General features: G+C 39.6%; 1 protein-coding gene across 1 annotated transcript; it reads left to right on the top strand.

The window, feature by feature from the left end:
• The first annotated feature begins 1215 nt into the window (after positions 1 to 1215).
• supt20 (SPT20 homolog, SAGA complex component) lies at positions 1216 to 19617 on the top strand. Its single transcript, XM_047378982.1, has 21 exons — positions 1216 to 1337; positions 3135 to 3261; positions 3352 to 3455; positions 3647 to 3763; positions 3874 to 3927; positions 5024 to 5163; positions 5329 to 5485; positions 6840 to 6896; positions 6998 to 7075; positions 7386 to 7391; positions 7863 to 8032; positions 8115 to 8147; positions 8252 to 8363; positions 8485 to 8590; positions 9155 to 9313; positions 10597 to 10909; positions 10992 to 11107; positions 12262 to 12317; positions 12858 to 12968; positions 15750 to 15840; positions 19346 to 19617. The coding sequence occupies exons 2-21, from the start codon at positions 3237 to 3239 to the stop codon at positions 19456 to 19458; spliced, it is 2118 nt and encodes a 705-aa protein (XP_047234938.1). The 5' UTR covers positions 1216 to 1337; positions 3135 to 3236; the 3' UTR covers positions 19459 to 19617.
• The last annotated feature ends 622 nt before the right edge of the window (positions 19618 to 20239 follow it).

Genomic DNA, 20239 nt, shown 5'->3' with positions numbered 1-20239 from the left:
CAAATGTGTACCCATTTTGTATTATCTTGTTACTTTTGCTCAGCATATGCAATGTTATCAATTGGTTTGTCACTTAGATATTTGAAAGTTTAAACGCACGTTGTTCGCCTGACTGGACACATAAAACCCCTGAACGAAGTTATCGTAATTCATGCTTGAAAGGGGTTAATAGTCTGGGATTGATTAGTTGTAAGGTATAGGTGCCCGGTGAGGCTCCGCCCACACCGCCTCTCAGACCGGAAGTTGAGCTGTTGTTGTCACACTGGAAGAAAATGGCTGCTGCTCCGACTTTTTTTCAATAAAGACACATATATTTCAATTTCCTTTTGTTTCCTTGCACTGGAGGCTACTCTCGAACGCTATGCAACCTCGAAGGCAAGTGCGTCCCGGTCGCTGACACCGACCTGTCTCGGCTTTGTTATGTCCCGGACGATGTAGTGTAGCTTTTAACTTCCAGCTTGTGCTAGCGTTAGCCGTGCTAGCCTCAACGGCCAGGCATCACCGAGCTTGTTGCTGCTCAGGCACTGTTTCTGGACTCCACTCACTGTCACTGGAGTTTCATTTGCCACACACATTATATTCACTCTCAGCTACATTAGGGGGCTATTTTCTTTATTATAGAATTGTAAACATGAATAAGGGATGGAGCAACTTAGATTACAGTTTAGCTCGTCAGTAATCGCTGCTCTTTTAATGTGTTGCATCTGATTGATTGCCAGCGACACCGTTTTAGGATCAGCACTGTGTCAACAACCCGGCAGCCATTCTCAGTGCATAGCTCTTTATCATCACTTTTTATTGGAGTTTGGTTTGCCCGACTGCTTGCAATGTGTCTGCTGTTCTGCTGTGCAGGGTGTGAATAGTCCCTCTAGAAGGGTGACAGTGTGGGGCAGGAAGGACAGCATCATAAACTGTCACTCGCCTTGCAGGTGGCAGTGGACCACAATGGTAAACGAAATTTCTACCAGTTCACTAGACCCACACATAACCTATAATCTGATTAGAATATTTTTTCACATGTTAGTGTGTCTTTACATGCAACTGATCTGTTTTATTTCTCTACCTCAAAGCAACAAGTTTTGGAATATGCATTGGATCGAGCTGAGGTAAAATGTTATTTCAACCATGCCTGTTTATATAGTTCTAGGTCAAGGTAGTTATGTATTCTTAAATGGTTTAGTCTAAGCAACAGTTATGTGTGTGTTACTTAGTACATTGTCGAAAGTGCTCGACAACGACCAGCCAAAAGAAGAATCTCGTCTGGCGGCAGGAAGAGTCTGTATCAGAAGCTCCATGAGCTGTACATTGAAGAATGTGAAAAAGAACCAGAGTTCAAGGTTAGTGTTTTGCTGCTTCACTCACCAGTTAAATGTTGTAGTTTAAACTACAGGTGCATCTCAATGAATTAGAATACCATTAAAATCCCTATTTATTTTAGTAATTCAATTCAATAAATGAAACTCTTATCAATTGATTACACACGCTTGTAATGTATATTTTCATTTTGAGGATTGCAACTTACAGTTAATGAAAACTCCATGATTCAGTAACTCAGAACTTTTGAACTTTGAATAAAGATGAATTATATACATTTTGTAAATTAAATATAGGCCTTCTGAAAAGTTCAATGGACTGTGCTTGACAACTTGACAGTTTTCTCAATGCTGTGTTTATCCCTGTTGCTAGTCCACTTTTTTCCTACTATACTTTTTCCCTCCACTCAACTTCCCATTATCATGGTTATTTTTAGCACTTTGTGAACAGCCAGCTCCAATGGCAATGACTTTTGTGGCTTACCCTCATTGTGGAGGATGTCACCAGTGTGTCTGCTGGATGAATGTCAAGTCAGTATTATTCCCCATGATTGTGTAGGCTATTACATGGCTGTAAACTTTCCAAATTTCTGAATTACAAGGTTTTCCCTCTTATACATCAAAGCATATGTCCCTAACCTTTATCTAATTTTCACTAACATGAAAGAATGCTGTAAATACTGTTGGGTGATTCATTTATACATCAAAATTAAATTAAGTTCTTAGTTTTGGTCCTTTTTAATGAATAATGAAAGGGAAAAAAAACTTATTTTTCTGTGTCTGATCAGAGCTGATCAAGGGAAAATAGGCAGATTTCAACTTCCGATCAATTGATTGGTGCACCAGGCAACCATTAAACCACTAGTTATTGTAGTCTTTAACATTTGCATTGAAATAAAACTGTCCACAGCGATAGTTCAGCCAGATAGATGCTGTTTTTTTTTTTTTTTATGTAGGCAGGTAAATATTTGAAAGAGTTAAAATTGCCTCAGTGTGCCTCAGTGCCCCATTTAACTTAAGCAGAAAAATTAATTATTTTTAAAAAGTCACCATGTAGAAATTTTTCCAAGGATTAGCCTACAGGATTGTCATTTTCTCACATAATGGTTGTCAGCCAATCATGTTTACTTGTGCTGCAGATTTTATATTCAGACCAGTGGCAGATGCTGGTCTTTCAAGGAGGGGAAGCTCAATTTCAAGATCGCTGATTCACTCATTTCGCTGTCAATCAAAAAGGGATTCAGCCACAGACAGATCATCTGATCGTCATGCAGAAACTGAGCGTCCGGGCCAGTCGAGGCCAGCCCACTGCCCCATAGACCCCCAGAGACGCTGAGCATCCGATGGGCGGGACAAAGCCCAGCATTTTTCCTTCGCTATTGAACTCACTGTTTGAAGCACTGTGAAGCTGCGGGAATGAGTGAGAGGAAAGCCGTGTCGTTACCAGTAATAAGAAGCTGATTCTGAACAAAAGTTGAGCGCGTTGTAGCGCATATTTAGTCAATGACATGTACACACAACAGTATATATTTGATCACTTATTTTTTGACATTTTAAGCTGAGCTTCCCTTGTAGTCTTACAGCAATCGCCACTGATTCAGACTGATATCAGTCATTTATAGGAGACACTAAAGTAATGTAGGCACAACTTTTTAAAATGCACATTTTAAGGCCATTACACAAATGTTACAGGTTCGGAACTGTAGTTGGCAACACACATCCACCTAATTTTGTAAAATAAAGCAATACCGTACATGCACAGTGTTCCTGAAAATTGTTCAAACATCTTCTGAGTAGGTCTTTTGCCATCTCCTTCTGCAGAATCTGAGAAGAAATGTGAATCTACTAGAAAAGCTGGTGTCTCAGGAGTCTGTATCATGTCTGGTGGTCAACCTGTACCCTGGGAATGAAGGCTATTCGTTAATGCTCAGGGGCAAAAATGGATCTGGTAAAACCAGTTAAACAAATTCACAGTTGACTTCTACTCCATGTGTGTAATATAGTGTTTCTAATCAGTTTATTTTGTGCTGCTTTTTAGACTCTGAAACCATCCGTCTGCCATATGAAGAAAGAGAGCTCTTGGAGTACCTGGATGCTGAGGAGTTACCTCCTATTCTGGTGGATCTGTTGGAAAAATCACAGGTGCAGAAGTGCGCAGAGTGGATTCTGCAGCTAGAACTTTGCAGTAACAGCTTCTGATTTTACCAATATAAAGCATGTGGGAAAACGCAGCGCTTCGCAGCATTTTCTCCATCTTGAAATAAATTTGTTCTAGGATTCTCTTACTTTTAAACTGCTGAGTGGTGACACCTGATATGTGGGTTGTGTCTCAGGTGAACATCTTCCACTGTGGCTGTGTAATAGTAGAGGTGAGAGACTACAGGCAAGCTGGTAATACAAAGATTCCAACCTATCAGAGCAGGCACATTCTTCTGCGGCCAACCATGCAGGTAATTTAGTGACTGACATAATAGAAACTTGGTGGCTGTTTTCTGACTGTTAACCATCTAAACTAAAACAGCTCTGTTTGTTTGCCCTGTATCCCATTTTTGCTCTTCAGACTCTAATCTGTGACGTACATGCCATGACCGGTGACCACCACAAGTGGACACAGGTAATGTTGGTCTCCTGTCAGGTTTCTCGGTCTCTTGCATCCTCAGCTTACTATGTAGACACATAGCTGCATCCTCAGTCATGTGGTCAGGCAACAAAACTAAGATAATTTGTTTTGCGTTTGCGAAACTCTGAATAGTTTTCTCAAAAACACAGATTTTCAGTATCGGAACGCACCTGGTACTGAAAGCTACATATGCTCTATCTTGCATTAATGTCAATCAGTGATTCCTTTCCCAGAGCTTTAGTGTATTTGCATAATGTAATTATTGTTGTGCTTTTAAGCTGGTGCTTATAATTAGAGCGTATAACATTGTTCTGTGGTCTTCAGCCTCTATAAAATACGGGTTTTCTTCAAAATAGGGAAATAGTAGCCCCTTGTCTCGAAACTTTAGGCAGATTTGGTCAGTATTATCTCTGTCATGAAGTTGGAGAGCAGTGTTGCCAGTGTCTTATTCATTTAAGCTGGCTGTGACTGAGGTTACAGACATTCGATTGAAAAAAACTGGATAAAGGGTTACTTTTAGTACTAATGTTCTCTGCTTTTAGGCAAATTTGACACACTGTATGCAATTTTAACACAGTTTGTCTTTTGTGGTCCTCTCCTGGTTACTGCTCTTTTTTTATCCCTAAGCATATCACAGAAATTCTGCATGTTGCCATTGGAGCTACATGCACTTTGACATTTTTACAGCATCTTCTTGCACAGAGATCCTGATATCTTCTCTATGGCTTTTTCTGTCCATTGCTGTTTTATGCTGTTACCGTTACATCTGTTTTTTATTATTCCTGCTTTTCCTTTAGTTGTATAAACTAATTTTACTTCTATAAGAGTTGACTTTGTCTGGATGGTGCTATTTATTACTTTTCAACTCTGCAGAGGAACTTTCTCGTCGTTATTCGGTTTGTTTCTATGTACGAGAAACTTCTTTTTTCTCCCTTCATTCAATTACAATATTACTTCCTGTTTTAAATATGCAGTTATTTTTTTCGTTTAAAGTAAATATACTCCAGTTGTATGTTGTTGTTCTAACCAGTGAACCATTTTGAATTCAGCTTAATTTTTGGCATTTTGTCTCTTTTCCTCCCTACTGTAGGATGATAAATTGCAGCTGGAGAGTCAGTTGATTTTGGCCACAGCTGAACCTCTGTGCCTGGATCCCTCCATTTCTGTCACTTGCACAGCCAACCGTCTGCTCTACAACAAACAGAAAATGAACACTCGCGCGATGAAACGGTACTCAGTACACTCAGCACTGTTGGCAAGAGCTCAGCTTGATTTTAGTCATACAAGGAGAACAATCTGAAATAATGGATTTTAAGAGTCATGGGATTGTGAAAAGAAAGCAAGGGAATGATGCAAACATTTGATCACACGCATGTTTGTTTATTTGCATTGTAGGTGTTTCAAGAGGCACTCCCGGGCAGCTCTGAACAGGCAGCAGGAATTGTCCCATCTGCCGGTGCCACCGCAGCTACGACTCTACGACTATCTACAGAAGAGGAAGGAAAGGAAACCTGCTCCTGTCATAGAGCTAAAAATCTCAAAGGTCGGAAACGTAAGTAGTCAGCATCTGCTGGATTTTGCTGAATACATTGTTGTGGGCTCCAAAAGTCTGGAAATACTCACCATTCTCTTGTGCAGTTTTGTAACAAACAGCAGTGGTTAGCACTGCGGCCACCCGGGTTTCAAATCTAAGCTGGGGCTCACAGTTCGATGGTAATTCCCATGCATGAGTTTTCTCCAGTTATATCTGTTTCCTCCAGCAACTGAAGAGCATGCAGGTGTTTACTGCAGGTGCATTGTGTTCTTTAACTGGTCTGTTGACTGCTGGGATACATTGCAGCTTCCTCATGAATTTGAATACGGTTAATTGTGTATAGAAAGCTGATGGATAAATTTCTGGTGTGAAACGTGGAAATTATTCATATTAGGCACACGTGTATGTGTTGAGTGCAGTCACTGTCAAACAGGGTTTTACTGTTTTTAGACAAAGGCAAAATGGTTATGGGGGTGACAATGTAAACTGCCTTTAGCATCGTAATAAAAAAAGATGCTAAATGTATTTACTAGTGTGATTTTTCTCTCAATACATATGGTTTACTATAAACAACAGTCTCTGTGTGAATTTCCTAAAGAATGTTGTTCCTTAATTTGACTCTTACATTTCCAAAAGGCTATTAACGTTTCCAAATCCATTATGTTTAATGACAGATGGAGGTGGACAGCTGAAAAACAATAAAACCTAGCTGTATTCCATTCAGCCTTACTGTTATCTGCTGAAAGTCTTGGTCTCTCTTGCAGCCTGAATGAACCACAGAAATGTCTCAAGATGACGTAGAGGATAGGTTATCTTTTAAATAGCTGCCTTCATCTCTAATCCTACTCTTACTTCATTTTTTAGGCGCTTCAATAATATCGATAATGGCTAACTTGGACTTTTTTTGTGCTTTACACTGAGAGTGTTTTTATTAGTGCGACTTGGCTTACATTTAGCTGTAGTGCTTTCATTGATGGGGCAAAGATTGGATTTTTCTCTGTGCACCTTTTATTGCAGCCTCCTCTCGATGCTGTAAAGTATCAAGTGGGTTTACAAAGTTAATAGACAAATGGATGGTCTTTGAGCTTGAGCTATGTAGATCGTGAAAATGAATTCATAACGATCAGGCCAGTTGTGGTTGTTGATCTTCTTGTATTTTTTCCAGTTTTAAAATCTAAATATGCTTGGGTTCACTATCCAGCTGCATTTTGAATCACCCCTCATATATATGCAGACCAAAGATCGCATCTGATAATATCTCTGCGATAATATCTCGAGAGATCCTGGGGTGTTCTGCCATGTTTACTTTAAGTTCTTGTTTTTCTTTCTTTTCTTATATCGTCATCTGTGCCTCTCAACCATTAACACTCAGTGTGTTGACATGTGGAAGCAGAACAACTGCCAGCTAACTGTACCGAAGGAGATTGATGTAAGTAACATCGGGTCATTAAAACACTCCTTTAAAATTAAATGATGATTTTGTTCAAATGTGGATGCAGCCATCCTATTTATTTTGTGGTTCTTCACAAGGTGGAAAAGTACGCCGTGGTTGAGAAATCTTTGCAGTTGGAAGACTCTCAGCCCACCACTGTGATCTGGCCTGCTGAAGTAAGTTTGGCTCCCTGCGTTTAACCGTCCCTGAGGATGAAAACCAATGCTGTCAGAAAGAATAGCTGCTATTGCTTGTTAAACATGTTTAATGTCAGTAGAGTTAATTATTTTGTGCAACATGACCACACCGTATTTTTCATCTATTCTACATGTAGGAAATAATAAGAACCAAAACAATTTGGAATAGTTTTAACCTTCACTCCTGCTTCTATTAATGTGGTGGAAAAAAAGGCTTGAGTTAATTTTCTATGGGTTGTTTCCATACTATTCCTACGCAGTCTGAAATAGTATGGAATGTGTTTTTCAGGTCTGCGTAAGTGGCAACTATCCATCTATCCATTTATTCTTTTGTACATCCATCCTCCCAACCATCCACTGCAGGATTCATATTTAGGTCCTGAGCACAGCAGAAGTATTTGCTATTAATCTGCAGAGTATTAAAAAATGGAATTTGGATGTGAAAAATGTATACGTCATTTTGGAAGGTCACTGGGATAAAGTGTGATACTATAAAGTAGGTAAGGTCATAAATATACATACTTCTAAGCACATTTGCATAATCAGCCACGAGCTCAAGACAAATAATTCATTAGACACATTTCCAGCACAAATAAATGAGTAAATAATAAAAAAATGTAATTAATAAAAATAAAAGTAAATAATTTAAAATGTTTAAATAGAAAAATCCTATTTTCCTATATTCACATTGGATCACGCCAGAGGACAGGGAAGTCTTTACTTGCTTGTTTGTCGCTGACATAACACTAGTGGGCTGTCTTAACAGGAAGTTATAGATGACTACACATTTGAATGTGAAGTGGGAGGTCAAGCTCAGAAGACCAAGGTGTCCATCTTCCAGTCGATGGGAGACCCGCTGGTGTACGGGAAGATCTACTCTGCTAAAGAAACGAAAGCAGAGGAGGACAGCAAAGATCTAAAGCTTATACATCCGACGTAAGGAAGGCAACAGGCAAATTCAATGTTCCAGATATGGATTTTTATTTATTTAATTTTGTTTGTGTTGTTGCATTTGCAGTTTCCTCATAGGGTCAAAGATTGATGCAGAAAGGTCAGTTTCATATGTGCCTTGTTTGTGCTCCTTATTCTGTCATATACAGGTTTTTATATTGCACTTCTACAGAATTCTGTACATTTTTTTTGTCTGTTTCTCAGGTTTCTTACTCAGTACAAAGGGGTCTATGAGAAAGATGTGAAGTGTGAGGTCAGGATGTCCCATAACTCAGGCAACGTGGGACAGGGGCCTCCCTCCCCTAGCAAAGATGAGGCAAGTACCTTTCTTTCTTTGGGGATCTGTAGCTGCTACTTTCTTAAAACTAATTCAGTTGATTCTAGGTTCTGTGAGGTCTTGGTTTAGCTTTTATTGTTTGCCATGATGTCATCTGCAGGGTGATGGTATTTCTCCTCTGGTACAGACGTCTGTATTAGGAAAAGGGGTGAAGCATCGACCCCCTCCCATAAAACTGCCTTCAGGATCGGGCAGCAGCTCCTCAGGTACATCTCACAGGGTTTATCTATCTGTTTTCCATTACCTATGCAACCATTATTCATCCATCTGTCCATCATTCATCTGTAAACCCGTCATCCATCCATCAACGCATGCATCATCCATTTCTGTTATCTATTCACCTGTACATCCATATATTCTTCTTTCTTTCTTTCTTTCTTTCTTTCTTTAATAGTAGAAATAATTAACGAGGTTAAAATGCCTGTTGTTTTTTTCTGTTACTCCTCATTTTAAGGTATCTGACTAGTTGTAAAAGAGACCTTATCCAGTCTTCATGGTAACAAAGCTTATGGACAGCATCAAATGTCTTAGTTTGATTGAGGCCCAACACACAAACATGCCAGTGGGGGATTTGTCCTTTGAAACGTTTGTAGGAAAGAGATGAATCCTGCTAAACATCCTGCTTAAGACCAAACATTGACCAAATGTTTCTAATCCTAAGGATCAAAGCACTATATGAGATTGCTGGTACCTAATTTAAGCGTTAGAAAGAGTTAAACCAAGCATACTAAGCATTTATGTAAAAGGGGCTTTTAATATCTTGTTTTCAGGTAATCCGTATAGTTCGCAAACCACAAGTGGTCTACTAAAGTGTCCTACGCCACCACCTCCAGCCAAAAGCCAGTCTCTTAGCAGGAAGCACTCCATGGAGCTGGGCCAGGTGGGCCTGCTGTCACCTGCCTCCCTCTCCCCAATGGGCTCCACACAGAGTGAGTACTGCCAAGTCTGACTAAATCTTGGGCTCACCATGAGCTGTACTGGAGCGTGTTCCACCAGCAAAGAGTCAGCCTAACCCAAATAATTGTTGTTTTTCTAAATCTGGCTCCCCTGCATGGCCTTGATGGCTGGCTATCTTCAACTTCTCCTGGAAGTTATGTAAACATGATGCTCTGCCCCCTCCCTTCCCTGAGGACATCTGTGGACCTGCTCAGAAATGTGTGGCCTGTTGATGAACCTTCCATTGTATCATCAAGGACAATGGCCTCTGTGACAGTACTTCACGGACTTACTTTGCACACACACACATGCTCAAGATAAACATATGCACCCCTTCACACCGCCTTCACCGGATCCCCTGCATGATGTTGTTTCATATATATGTTGCTTCTTTGTGCTGAGGTTTTTTTTTTTTTGCAATCTCAAACTGTATCCTGCTAAGGATGAAGTGTGAAATGTGATTTTTTTTTCCCTCTTCTTACCTAATGATGTCTCTTTTCTCATCTACCTAAATGTGTGATTTCATTACTTTTCATAGATTTTCAGATTTCTCAGAAGGATTACCAGCGAAAGCCAAATATTATTAATATTTGAAAATTTGGACTAAAGCTGTTTTTACACCAATGACCAGAGAATTTTAGATTTCCTAAGAAGGATTGTATTACAATAATTTCTTACCAGTGACAGCCAAACATTATTAGTATTTAAAAAGATTGGACTAAAACTGTTTTATACCAGTGACCCAGCTTATTTGAATGATGGGACCACAACTGCCTCATACCAGCGACCTCAAGGATTAATATTATCATTTTTCTTCTAGCACAGGATGAATTCCTTTCCACAGAGGACTTAATGAGCTAATTATCTCTATTAGAAAGATTGGATTAGAACCAGCTCTGACCATTTAACTCCCAACAATTTAGTGTCATTTGATTATTTTTTTTTCTGTTTGATTTTCTGTATCATTGTAATGTTTTTCCTCATGTACAGCGCTCTGAGTGCCTTGTTGCTGAAAAGTGCTATATAAATAAACTTGACTTTTCTCACAGCTTCCAAGTTTAACAGATGTGGTGTGAATTTTTTTTATGACAGATTCTGATGAATTACCCCAGCAAGAGACCATTTCTCAAGAAATTTGTAAAAATATGGAAACAAGCTTGAAACCTTTGGGAAATGTTGGAATTTCTTACTGCACTAGTGTCACTAGATCATCATAAAATGACTTCGTACCAAGCTTCATGTCTGTTCTGGCCATATTCTTTTTTCTCTTCTTTAGGATCAGGAACCCCCAAGCCTTCTACTCCCACACCCACCAACACACCATGCTCAACCCCTCATCCTATTGACTCGCTATCCACCCCCCTCTCACTGACCCCTACCCCTTCGGATCCTGCCATGGTTCAGGGCCAGTCACAAGCTCCCCTGCTCACACCTTTCGCCCAGCAGCAGTTGGCTCTTACCCAGCCTCTGCCTGTCATGTCCATCCCCCTTCCCACCATGGGCACATCAATCACCACGGGATCCACCTCTTCACAAGTCATGGCAAACCCAGCAGGGCTCAACTTCATAAATGTGGTCAGCTCTGTCTGGTAAGAAGAAAATAGCATTTGATTCCACCATGTCATTTGCTAATCACTGTCTTATCAGAGCGTTTTGGTTTTGTCTCTGTAGCAGTCCCCAGACTTTGATGAGTGGCTCCAACCCCATGCTGGGTCCAAGTCTTAATCTGAGCGGAATCCTGCCACCTGGAGGATTGATGTCCACCATGCAGTCTGCAGCCCAGACTGGTAAGAAAGCACCGACACTAACTCTAAATTGCTTTATCCACTTATTAGCAGTGATTTCCAGTATAAAACAGCTAGTACTGTTGCCCCCGGTTACACTACTCCAAATATTTTCCAAACTGACATTTCTTCTTCTGTTTTTTAAAAACTTGTAACATACTGTGTAAATGACGATCAGAATAGCTGTAATATTAATGCTTCACCAGCAGATGGCGAAAACATCAAGATTAACACACATGCAATGAATCGAAAAAATGATGAAAGATGACAAGACATCCATATGTCAGGCTGTGCGAGCCTAATATAAAATCTTGATGGTAATCCATGTCACCCTGTGTATTGAAGAAGTCAGATTGGATGATTTGTTGCTTCAACAGTATCATGCCTACAAATACTATTAAAGCCTGCAAGTTCACACAGTTTTTGTTTAACTTCTTCTGTCTAAAAATAATTCCATTTTAATTGTTGCCTCCCTGTGTACCTTTTTCTTTCAGCGATTAACATTTTTAGTTTCTATTTTAAGCTTTGGTGGACACAAGACAAAGCAAAACAGATGTGGACATAATGGCTCCACTGTTGTTTTGGTCTCTAACTTGGAAAGCAAAAGTGCTCATAAATGAATTGGAGCTCTTCAGCAGCATTTCTAATAACCTCGGGACATGCAGTCCACACGGTTATACCAGTAACAAAGTTTTAGAAAATCTTGCGCAAATGCTACAAAAAAAATCTTTGTTTTGTAAAATATCCATGTTAGTGTTTACAGGACTGTAAACAGGCAGCTTGTGCTCAGGAACTGCACACTGAGGAGGATATTTTTCCGAACTAAGATTTTATGGTGTCTTTGCACCGCTTCAGTAAAAATTAAAAGAGAAATATTTTAAAAACTGATCCTTTCTGTTCAACCTTCTCGGAACAGTACTTTCAAAACAGAAATGAACCGTTCTTTAAATGCAGAGTAAGTGAGTGAACTTGTATTTTTAAAATACATTTAAATGAATCATATTGTAAAACAATCATTTTATGCGTATTTATAATATATATGTAACAATCAAGTAAAGGAAGTCACATGGATCTAATGATAAAAGTCAACAGATACGTTTAGGAGAGAAAAAATGTATTTGTTGTTTAATCTGTCGTGTGGTCCTGGTTTGTTTCAGGGAGTCCTTTTGGACTGAACAACAGTGCTGGCCTCCGACCACTGAACCTATTACAGGTATGTCTCTGTGTCAGTCTGTATCAATCTAAGGAGCATGTTTATGGATTTTTCCTCACCCTTACCTTCGTTACCACGTGATGTGTGAACTAGTGGCACAGATTAAACTTTATTTTATTCCCTTTCATCTCATTGCATATACAAAGCAGAGAGTACCACTTATTAAAGTGGCAGTTTATACATGATGCTTGAACAGAATATAGTACTCAATAGGAAGATATTATTGCTACCGTCTAAATGGAAGAGCTGAGCCTCTTAGGAGAGGTCTTTCCAGGAGGAACAGCAGTAAACAAAAAGTAAAAGAGCATCACCTTTTTTGAATCCTGTTCATTCTGGTTATTTTTTAGCAGGAAAAGTCTTAAGTTGAGCTCCTTTTTAACTCTCCCATTTCCTTCTTCCTCCCCTTTTCATCACATATACGTGATTTCCCTCCCTCCGCCTGTCCTCCCGCCTTCCATTCATCCTCATCTCCTTGTGTTTTACTCCCCCACTTTTTTTTGTGTGCGTGTGTGTTGGTGTGTCCATATTGTTCATCTCCAGATCCCCACTGGTCCTTACATCTTTAACTCTCTGCAGCAGCAGCAGCTGTCCCAGTTCTCCCCACAGCAGAGTCAGTCAGCTACAACCAGTCCTCAACAGCAGGGGGAGACGGTGAGACACATATTTGACTTTGCACTGCCAGCAATAAAGACTACATAAAGACAAAGATCTGCAAGATATGTTTGCTAGAACCAGTGACTTTTACTACAATGCCAACATATGAAATGAACTTCCACATTTAGCCTAAAAAGTGGGTATGGTTAGGATTTTGGGTGAGAAATTTGGTTGTTTTAGGCATCTGAAGTTTACAACAGCTCTTACCACTAATTAGTAAAATGTACAGGATGTACTGTACATGTAATCATGTAAATGTGATGTTTTCCTTTATGTGACTCAGTAGAGACTAGATGAGTGTTGCCATTGACAGTTTAGGTGTTTAAAGGACCTGTGCTCTCCAGGTATTGTCCTCAGTACCGTAGTTAACTCTAGAATGCACTGATCAGAATTTTGTGGCCAAATTCCGATCTCTGATTTATTTATTTATTTTTTGTTTTTGTTTTTGTTTTGACCTGCATATACTGATAGTCATTATAGGAGATTTAATCCCATTCTAAATTCCCTTTTAGAACTATAATAAAAGACAGTATAGGAATAGCATTATAGACTTCCTGTTGTAAGCACAAACATGTTACAAAATTAGTTATTTGAATTAGGAGCCAATGCGAGATCACCCTGAATGTCTGAGAAGGCAGTCTATAAAACATTATTTTACTGATAAAATTACATGTGATTAGCTCAGCTAGCATTTCAAAGAAAGCATTCTCCAAGTGTATATCATTGAAAATGCAGAGCCGTAGTGTAACTCGATCTTGAAAGGTTGACGTCATTTACAAATCCAATAGACTTTAGGACAGACAGAGGTGAAAGCTCAAAAAGATAAAACAGCAACGTTGCTGTACTCTACTCAGCCTTCATGTTATCTGCTAACAGTCTTGCTCTCTCCTACAGTGTAATGAACTCCAGGTGTGTCTCAATGTGATGTACAAATTTTTTACATTTAAAATTGCTTTACGTCTCTGTTCTTACTTTAATTTCATATTGAAAGCTGTACTGATTTTGAAACCGGCTAACAATCTCCACAATGACGAGTCATTTCCTAATCTAAAAGACATCGGAGTTTAGATTTTCCAACTGCCCGGTCCCAGATCCGGTTAGGAATTTGCATATTTAGCTCATCATCCAATTTCTCTCTTTATTTCAAGTTAACACTGATTTATTTGGGTTTGGTGCTTTGTAGTACTTCTCCACACCGTGGGCCACAACATGGAGATCACCTAGCTAATACTAAGAGGGTTTCCTTTATGCTAACAGGAGAAGTGTTCTGTGATGTCTGTGTTTGGCAGGGCCCATCGTTTTCAGCTTGTTTTTTTATTTTATTTTATAGATTTTGCCAATAATAGAGATTTCCAAAATGAGATTGAAATGGGAGTTGACTGGGTTAAAACTTTAAGTACTTTGACATTTATAGCAGGGCAAATTTATTCAGTCTGTTGTTTAATGTTGATGTGGATCAGTTTTTATCTGATTGTCAAACTCTAGAGGAAGGCAAGAAGTAAAAATGGAAAAATGATCCCTAAAAGACCAAACAAAGTATATTGGCATGCACAACATTAAAACAAGAATCTCAAAGTACTTGGATGATCTCCCTGGGGGTCAGATTAGATTTATTTTGGATATTTGGGACTTCATATTCTTCATTATACAAGAATAATTGGGAACAAATGTGCACTGAATCATGTGGTGGAAATAGGAAAAAGATCAGAATTCTTCGGTGTTTATTGTATAATTTATTCCACAAAATTCATGTTGCTGTATATGTAAACAGCCCTCCAATCTCCACACAGTTCCTAAGATATACAACAATGTATGTGATTTCAATGCAGAGTTTAATGTTTATAATATCTTTAAGGTGCAAAAAAAAAACTGAATTTATAACATACATTTTTAGACTTCTATTTGCCTGTTCATGCCTGATTTTAAGCTTTTGTTGTTTTTTTTGCTTTTACAGTGCCTTACTAAAGTATTCATAATCCTTGAACATTTCACATTTAGTCATGTTATACCATAAACTTACTAGGCTTTTATATGTTTGACCAACACAAAATAAGACATAATTGTGAAATGGAAAGAAAATGAAATCTGATCAGGTGAGAAGAGTAATTTTTTGACCTACATGAAGAACATTGTGTGTGGAGGTAAACTAACATTGCACATCACTTTGAACACACCATTGGCTATTTTGCAACGAACACTGGGCATAAATGTATGTCTGTAGATGTAAAATTGATTAGTTCTACAAGGTGTTGTCTCTGAAGGCTGGGATACAAATTAAGTCAACAGTTTTGACATTATTTTCGAAAGAAAGTAAACATTTCTCATTTCCCTTCCATTTCACAATTATGTACAACTCTGCCTAACTGTACATGCTAAAGTAAGGCATGTCCACAGCATGATGCTGCCACCACCATGTTTCAGAATGGGGATGCTGCGTTTAGGCTTTTCTGACACCCCAATGTGTTTTACAAATAGGTCAAAAGGTTTTCCTTCCCCTTCACAATTGTGCCCTATGTTGTGTTGGTCAATCACAGAAAATCGCAGTTAAATATTTTGGAGGTTTATGGTATGAATGTGACAAGAAGTGAAAAGCTAAGGTAGATACTTTTGTGAGGCACTGTAATATTTTTATGTGCATATCGACTGTAAGTTTGCACTCTTTCTGCCAATACCTGTTGTAGAACAAATGTGTTTAGTATTGCACAGGTTTGTCTGTGTTGTCAACTGGATTTAATTTAGATCATGTTGTCTTGTGTTACCTGTGGGCTGTCTTTTTAGAGTGACCAAGGGTCGGATCAGAGTTTAGGAAACCAGCAAACGGCTGTCATCAATCTCGGGGTTGGAGGCTTCATGTCTCCACAAGCAGCAGGTATGAGCCCCATCGATTCAGGAATACAGCAGTACAGCAGCAGCACACACATCTAATCTCAGTCACTACTTTAACCTGCTCCCACACGGATGACAACATTCCACTGACTAGTATGAATCAGATGAGATTCACAGTTGTTTTTCTGATTGTATTTACTGTTCATAATTTCTGAGTCTGTGAATAACCATGCTCATTTTGTTAAAGATAGCAATTGTTCTTCTCTTAGAGGAAGTGTAAAACTGACAGGAGAGACTGAACTCCCCCATATTCTCTGCTACATTCTCCTGTTTTTTCATTTTCCCGTTATACTTTTTGCCCCCACCCTCTTGCCTTTTCCCCCCATGCTTTTTCCCTTCATTCCTCTCAATTCACTCTGTTCATTCACGCCTTATCTCCCCATCCAATTAATGCTATTTGCCCATAATCCATGCACATTGTAATTTCTGATGTGCCACTGGATTCCCTTCAATGTTCTGGCCTTTTGCCCTCTCGTTTCATCTGTTTACTGAGACTGCACTCCCCCTCTCCTCCTCACCAATGTTTTCCTCTTTGTGCCTATTCTCTCCTCACACTTCACCCCATATCTCTTTCTGACCCTCTCACCATCACCCCTTTCCTTCCTGGGGTTTCCCTTCTTCCTCCTCCTCCTCCTCCCCCCTCCCCTTAGTGCTGTCCCAGTTGGGCTGTGGGCTGGACGGGTCTGGGCCCCCGCTGCCTTCTCCAAGGCTTCAGCAGCAGCACCAACCACAGATCCAAGTAATACAGCAACATTAACATCCATATACACTCAGATAAATTTGTAGGAACCAAACACAAGAGCCACCAGCCAACTGTGTATGGATTTTTCTTCCCCTGGCAACTATTTGTTGTGCTATACTATAAACTTTGAGGAAATTACTGGACACATGGTTTGTTTTATTTGTTTCCAAGTCTATAGCCGAATGGGATTTTTCTTTTTTTTAATGCTTTTGCATAGAGTTCATTGAAAAAGTATTCATATCACTTGGAACTTCTTCACATTTTGTCACATTGGGATTTTATGTGACAGACCAACACAAACTATTGCATAACTGCGAAGTGGAAGCAAAATGAGACTTAAATGTTAAATGTTTGTACAAGTAAAAATCTGAAAAGTCTGGCATGCATTTATATTTAGACCCCTTTAGTCTGAAGCCCCTTAATAAAAACCCAGGGCAACCGATTGTTTCCGAACCGATGTCGGCAACCCAAGTCACTTGCTTGGTAAGTGTGTGTACTTACAATATAAATCCAGCTGGTTTGTGAAGGTTCGAGAAGATTAGGGAACAAACAGCAGTATGCCAGACAGGCCATGAATAAAATAGCGAGTACATTAAAAGTTGAGGTTATACAACAACATCCCAAGCTTTTAACATCTGGTAGAAAACTGTTCAATCCATCATCTGAAAATGAAACTCGTGTGACACAACTGCAAACCTACCAATGATCCATTTAACTGTCAGGCTTGGCAAGCAGAGTGTTAAGAAGACAAGCAGCCAAGGGACTTATTCTAACTGCAGAGGAGCAGCAATGATCCACAGCTCACATGAGACAATCTGTTGACAGGACCACATTACCCATGAACTCTACATATTTGGCGTTTGAAAGAGCAGCAAGAAAACCATTTTGGAAAGAAAGTCACAAGAATTATGTTTAATGTTTGCCTCAAACCAAGTAGAAGATAGAATAAACATGTGAAAGAAGGTTCTCTGGTGCCAAACGCTTGCCCCACCGTGGAACATGGTGGTTCAAGCATCAAGCTGTTGGTATGCTTTTTTTTTTTTTTTTAAGGAAGGACAGAAAAGTCGGTCAGTGTTGGTTGGACGATGAAACTAAATACAGGAAAATCTGTTAGAGGATGATAAAGGCTTGAGACCTGGGTGGAGGTTCGCCTTACAGCAGGACAATGTCAAAGTCACTGACTTGATGCACTCAGCAGAGCTTCCTTAGATGGAACGTTTTTGTTTTAGTTTACATTAGAAAATACATTTGACTGCAGTGTATTATATAATCATGATTAAACTGAAATGTTGGTAACTGAATTTGATTCAGTCCATTTTATTGTCTTGGTTCTACATTTCTGCATATGAATTGGATCTGACTGTGTTGTAAAAATGCTTTGTGGTGATATTTGTTGTGAATTGGCGCTAAATAACTGAAACTGAATTAACAAGCCTGAACACACAACCAGAGCTAGAGTGGAATAGCACAGTCAAAATCCACACCTTGATCAAATTGAGAATCTGTGGCAAGATTTGAAAATTTAATTAAAAAGATATTCTCCAAATAATCTCACTGAGTTATACCTGTTTAACAAAGACAAATGAGGAAAGATTTCAGTCTCTAGATGTGGAAAGCTGGTAGAAACATACCCGACTTGCAGCTGTAACTGTATTGAAAGGCGTTTAGACAAAGTGGTGAATCAGGGAGCATGTGCCTGCCACACCTTTCAGATTTTTATTGGTCAAAAATGTTAGAAACCATGCGTTCTTTTTCCTTCCACTTCACAGCTGAGCACTGTGCCTGACATGTCAAGCTCAAGGCCCGTAGCCCACAATTCAGTAGTACCTGGGCTGCAAGCTAATATATATTTATTATTAACAGCCTTGCAGTGTTGTGCTCACAGCAATAACACTACATGTCTCATGGTGCACCGCAACAGCTACTCATATTTTGTATTTGATCAGACATTGTTGCACATTATGCTATAGTCCAAAATATGCTGAAAACATTAAACACTAGATTTTTGTGTTTTGTTTTTTTTTTGCTGGTTATAGCTTTATAACTATATAAGATTTTACTTTTATCCCAAACATTCTGAACTTATTTTTATGTTTAAGATCTACTTTCTGCTGTGCTGCGCGTGGGCTGTAGCTCCATGCAACCCACACATCAAAGCTTATGGCACTTTCAATGGCAACAACTAACAGTGTGTCAGACTGGGAGGCAGGCATGGTCTCACACAGCATTTAGCAGTGGGATGTTCAGTATCTTTGTTGACAGCAAACTGTTGAAAGGTTCCCAATTGCATCATGACAGTGATCATAGCTGATAGGCTGCAGGCATGAATTGAAGGGTTTTCCTCACTCTGAGCTGCATGTTTGTCTTCACTGGGATCACAGCCAATAATGTCTCCAGACTGGTGCTGCCTGACTGCATCCTGCCTCACCCCCCAACACTTCCTCTCCCTCCCTTCTGCCAACCATTAACCTCTCTTCTGTATTTCTCTGCACATGCCCCTTGTATGTTGTGCAAACCAGCCTTTAAGCCAGCTTCACTAACCCACGTTAACGTGGCACAAATCATTTCAAAGATATGATTCGGTTCCCGTTTCAGTAAGGGAGGCTGTTTCAAATCGGCTGCAGTTAGTTTTAACCCATGCCGAAGATGATTACATGTAGATGAAGCAACTCTTACTTTTTATAGTTATTCATCTTAAAGACAGTGAAGCTTTTCTGATTTGTTTGTTTACTTTTTTATTGAACAGTTGCAATTCTTGCAGCACCAAATGCAGCAACAGCAGCAGCAAATGGCTATGGGAGCAGCGGTTCCTCAGGTGGGAGCACCACGGCAACATACCGGCAGTCAGCCAAGAAGTAAGAGGAAGAGGAGCACGCCACAGCCCCTCTCAAAGTCATAACAGACAGAAATCACGCTAAAACCTTTCCTCACACAAAAGGACATGATCTATACTGTGCTGTTTGTCTGCTTCACTTTTAAGACAGCAGGCGAAAATAAAGACTTTTTCTAGCTGATAAATTTGTATGTATTGGTTCTCAGAAGTTTTGGAAAACCAAACGTCATCCACTGTGGAGGATCAGGTTTTTACAACAGGGAGCCCTACACTTGCCTAGCGAGATGGCCCGGGCGAAGATAGGTCTGGTAGGTAATGGGCTTCCACAGGTATTCTTCTGGTTTTTTTTTTTTTTTTTGGTTTTTTTTGCAAGGACTGAGAGGATCCTGAATGCACATTCTCAGGAGGATTATGCACGAGGCCGTCTGATCCTCCTGCCTCTGCTTTGTTGACCCCCCCTTCGAACCCCCAGTAGATACTGCCCTTTAAGCACAGATCTAAACTGAGCTTATATTGACACCAAATCCTCTATGTAACCATGATGACTTTGTGAAAATGCAAATCTGATCTTGGGAGTATTGCCTTGGGGCAGCTGTCTACCTCTCAGTCTGTTGGAAATCTTTCTCCTCTAAGCGGTTCCAGCAACAGGATTCGCACCTGGACTCAAGATCAACATGCAAGAAGGTGTACTTTTTGTACTGCATATTTTGAAAAGGTGTCACATTTTAATAAGTCCAGGAGCCATGAGCATATTCTTTACATGACATCAGCTGAGCGTGTGCGAGGCATTTCTGGACACAGAAATAA

The sequence above is a fragment of the Girardinichthys multiradiatus genome, chromosome 11 (assembly GCF_021462225.1).
Source record: "Girardinichthys multiradiatus isolate DD_20200921_A chromosome 11, DD_fGirMul_XY1, whole genome shotgun sequence".
Lineage (NCBI taxonomy): Eukaryota > Metazoa > Chordata > Actinopteri > Cyprinodontiformes > Goodeidae > Girardinichthys > Girardinichthys multiradiatus.
Note: the sequence above shows the minus strand (reverse complement) of the source record. Positions and strands in the feature narration are given on the sequence as shown.

What these genes read in the sequence shown, in the direction of transcription:
- supt20 (XM_047378982.1), top strand. Translation starts at nt 3,237, where the DNA reads ATGCTCAGGGGCAAAAATGGATCTG. An exon ending in CAGGGGCAAAAATGGATCTG is followed by an intron (nt 3,262 to 3,351) that starts GTAAAACCAGTT and finishes GCTGCTTTTTAG; the next exon opens with ACTCTGAAACCATCCGTCTG. An exon ending in ATCGGGCAGCAGCTCCTCAG is followed by an intron (nt 8,591 to 9,154) that starts GTACATCTCACA and finishes TCTTGTTTTCAG; the next exon opens with GTAATCCGTATAGTTCGCAA.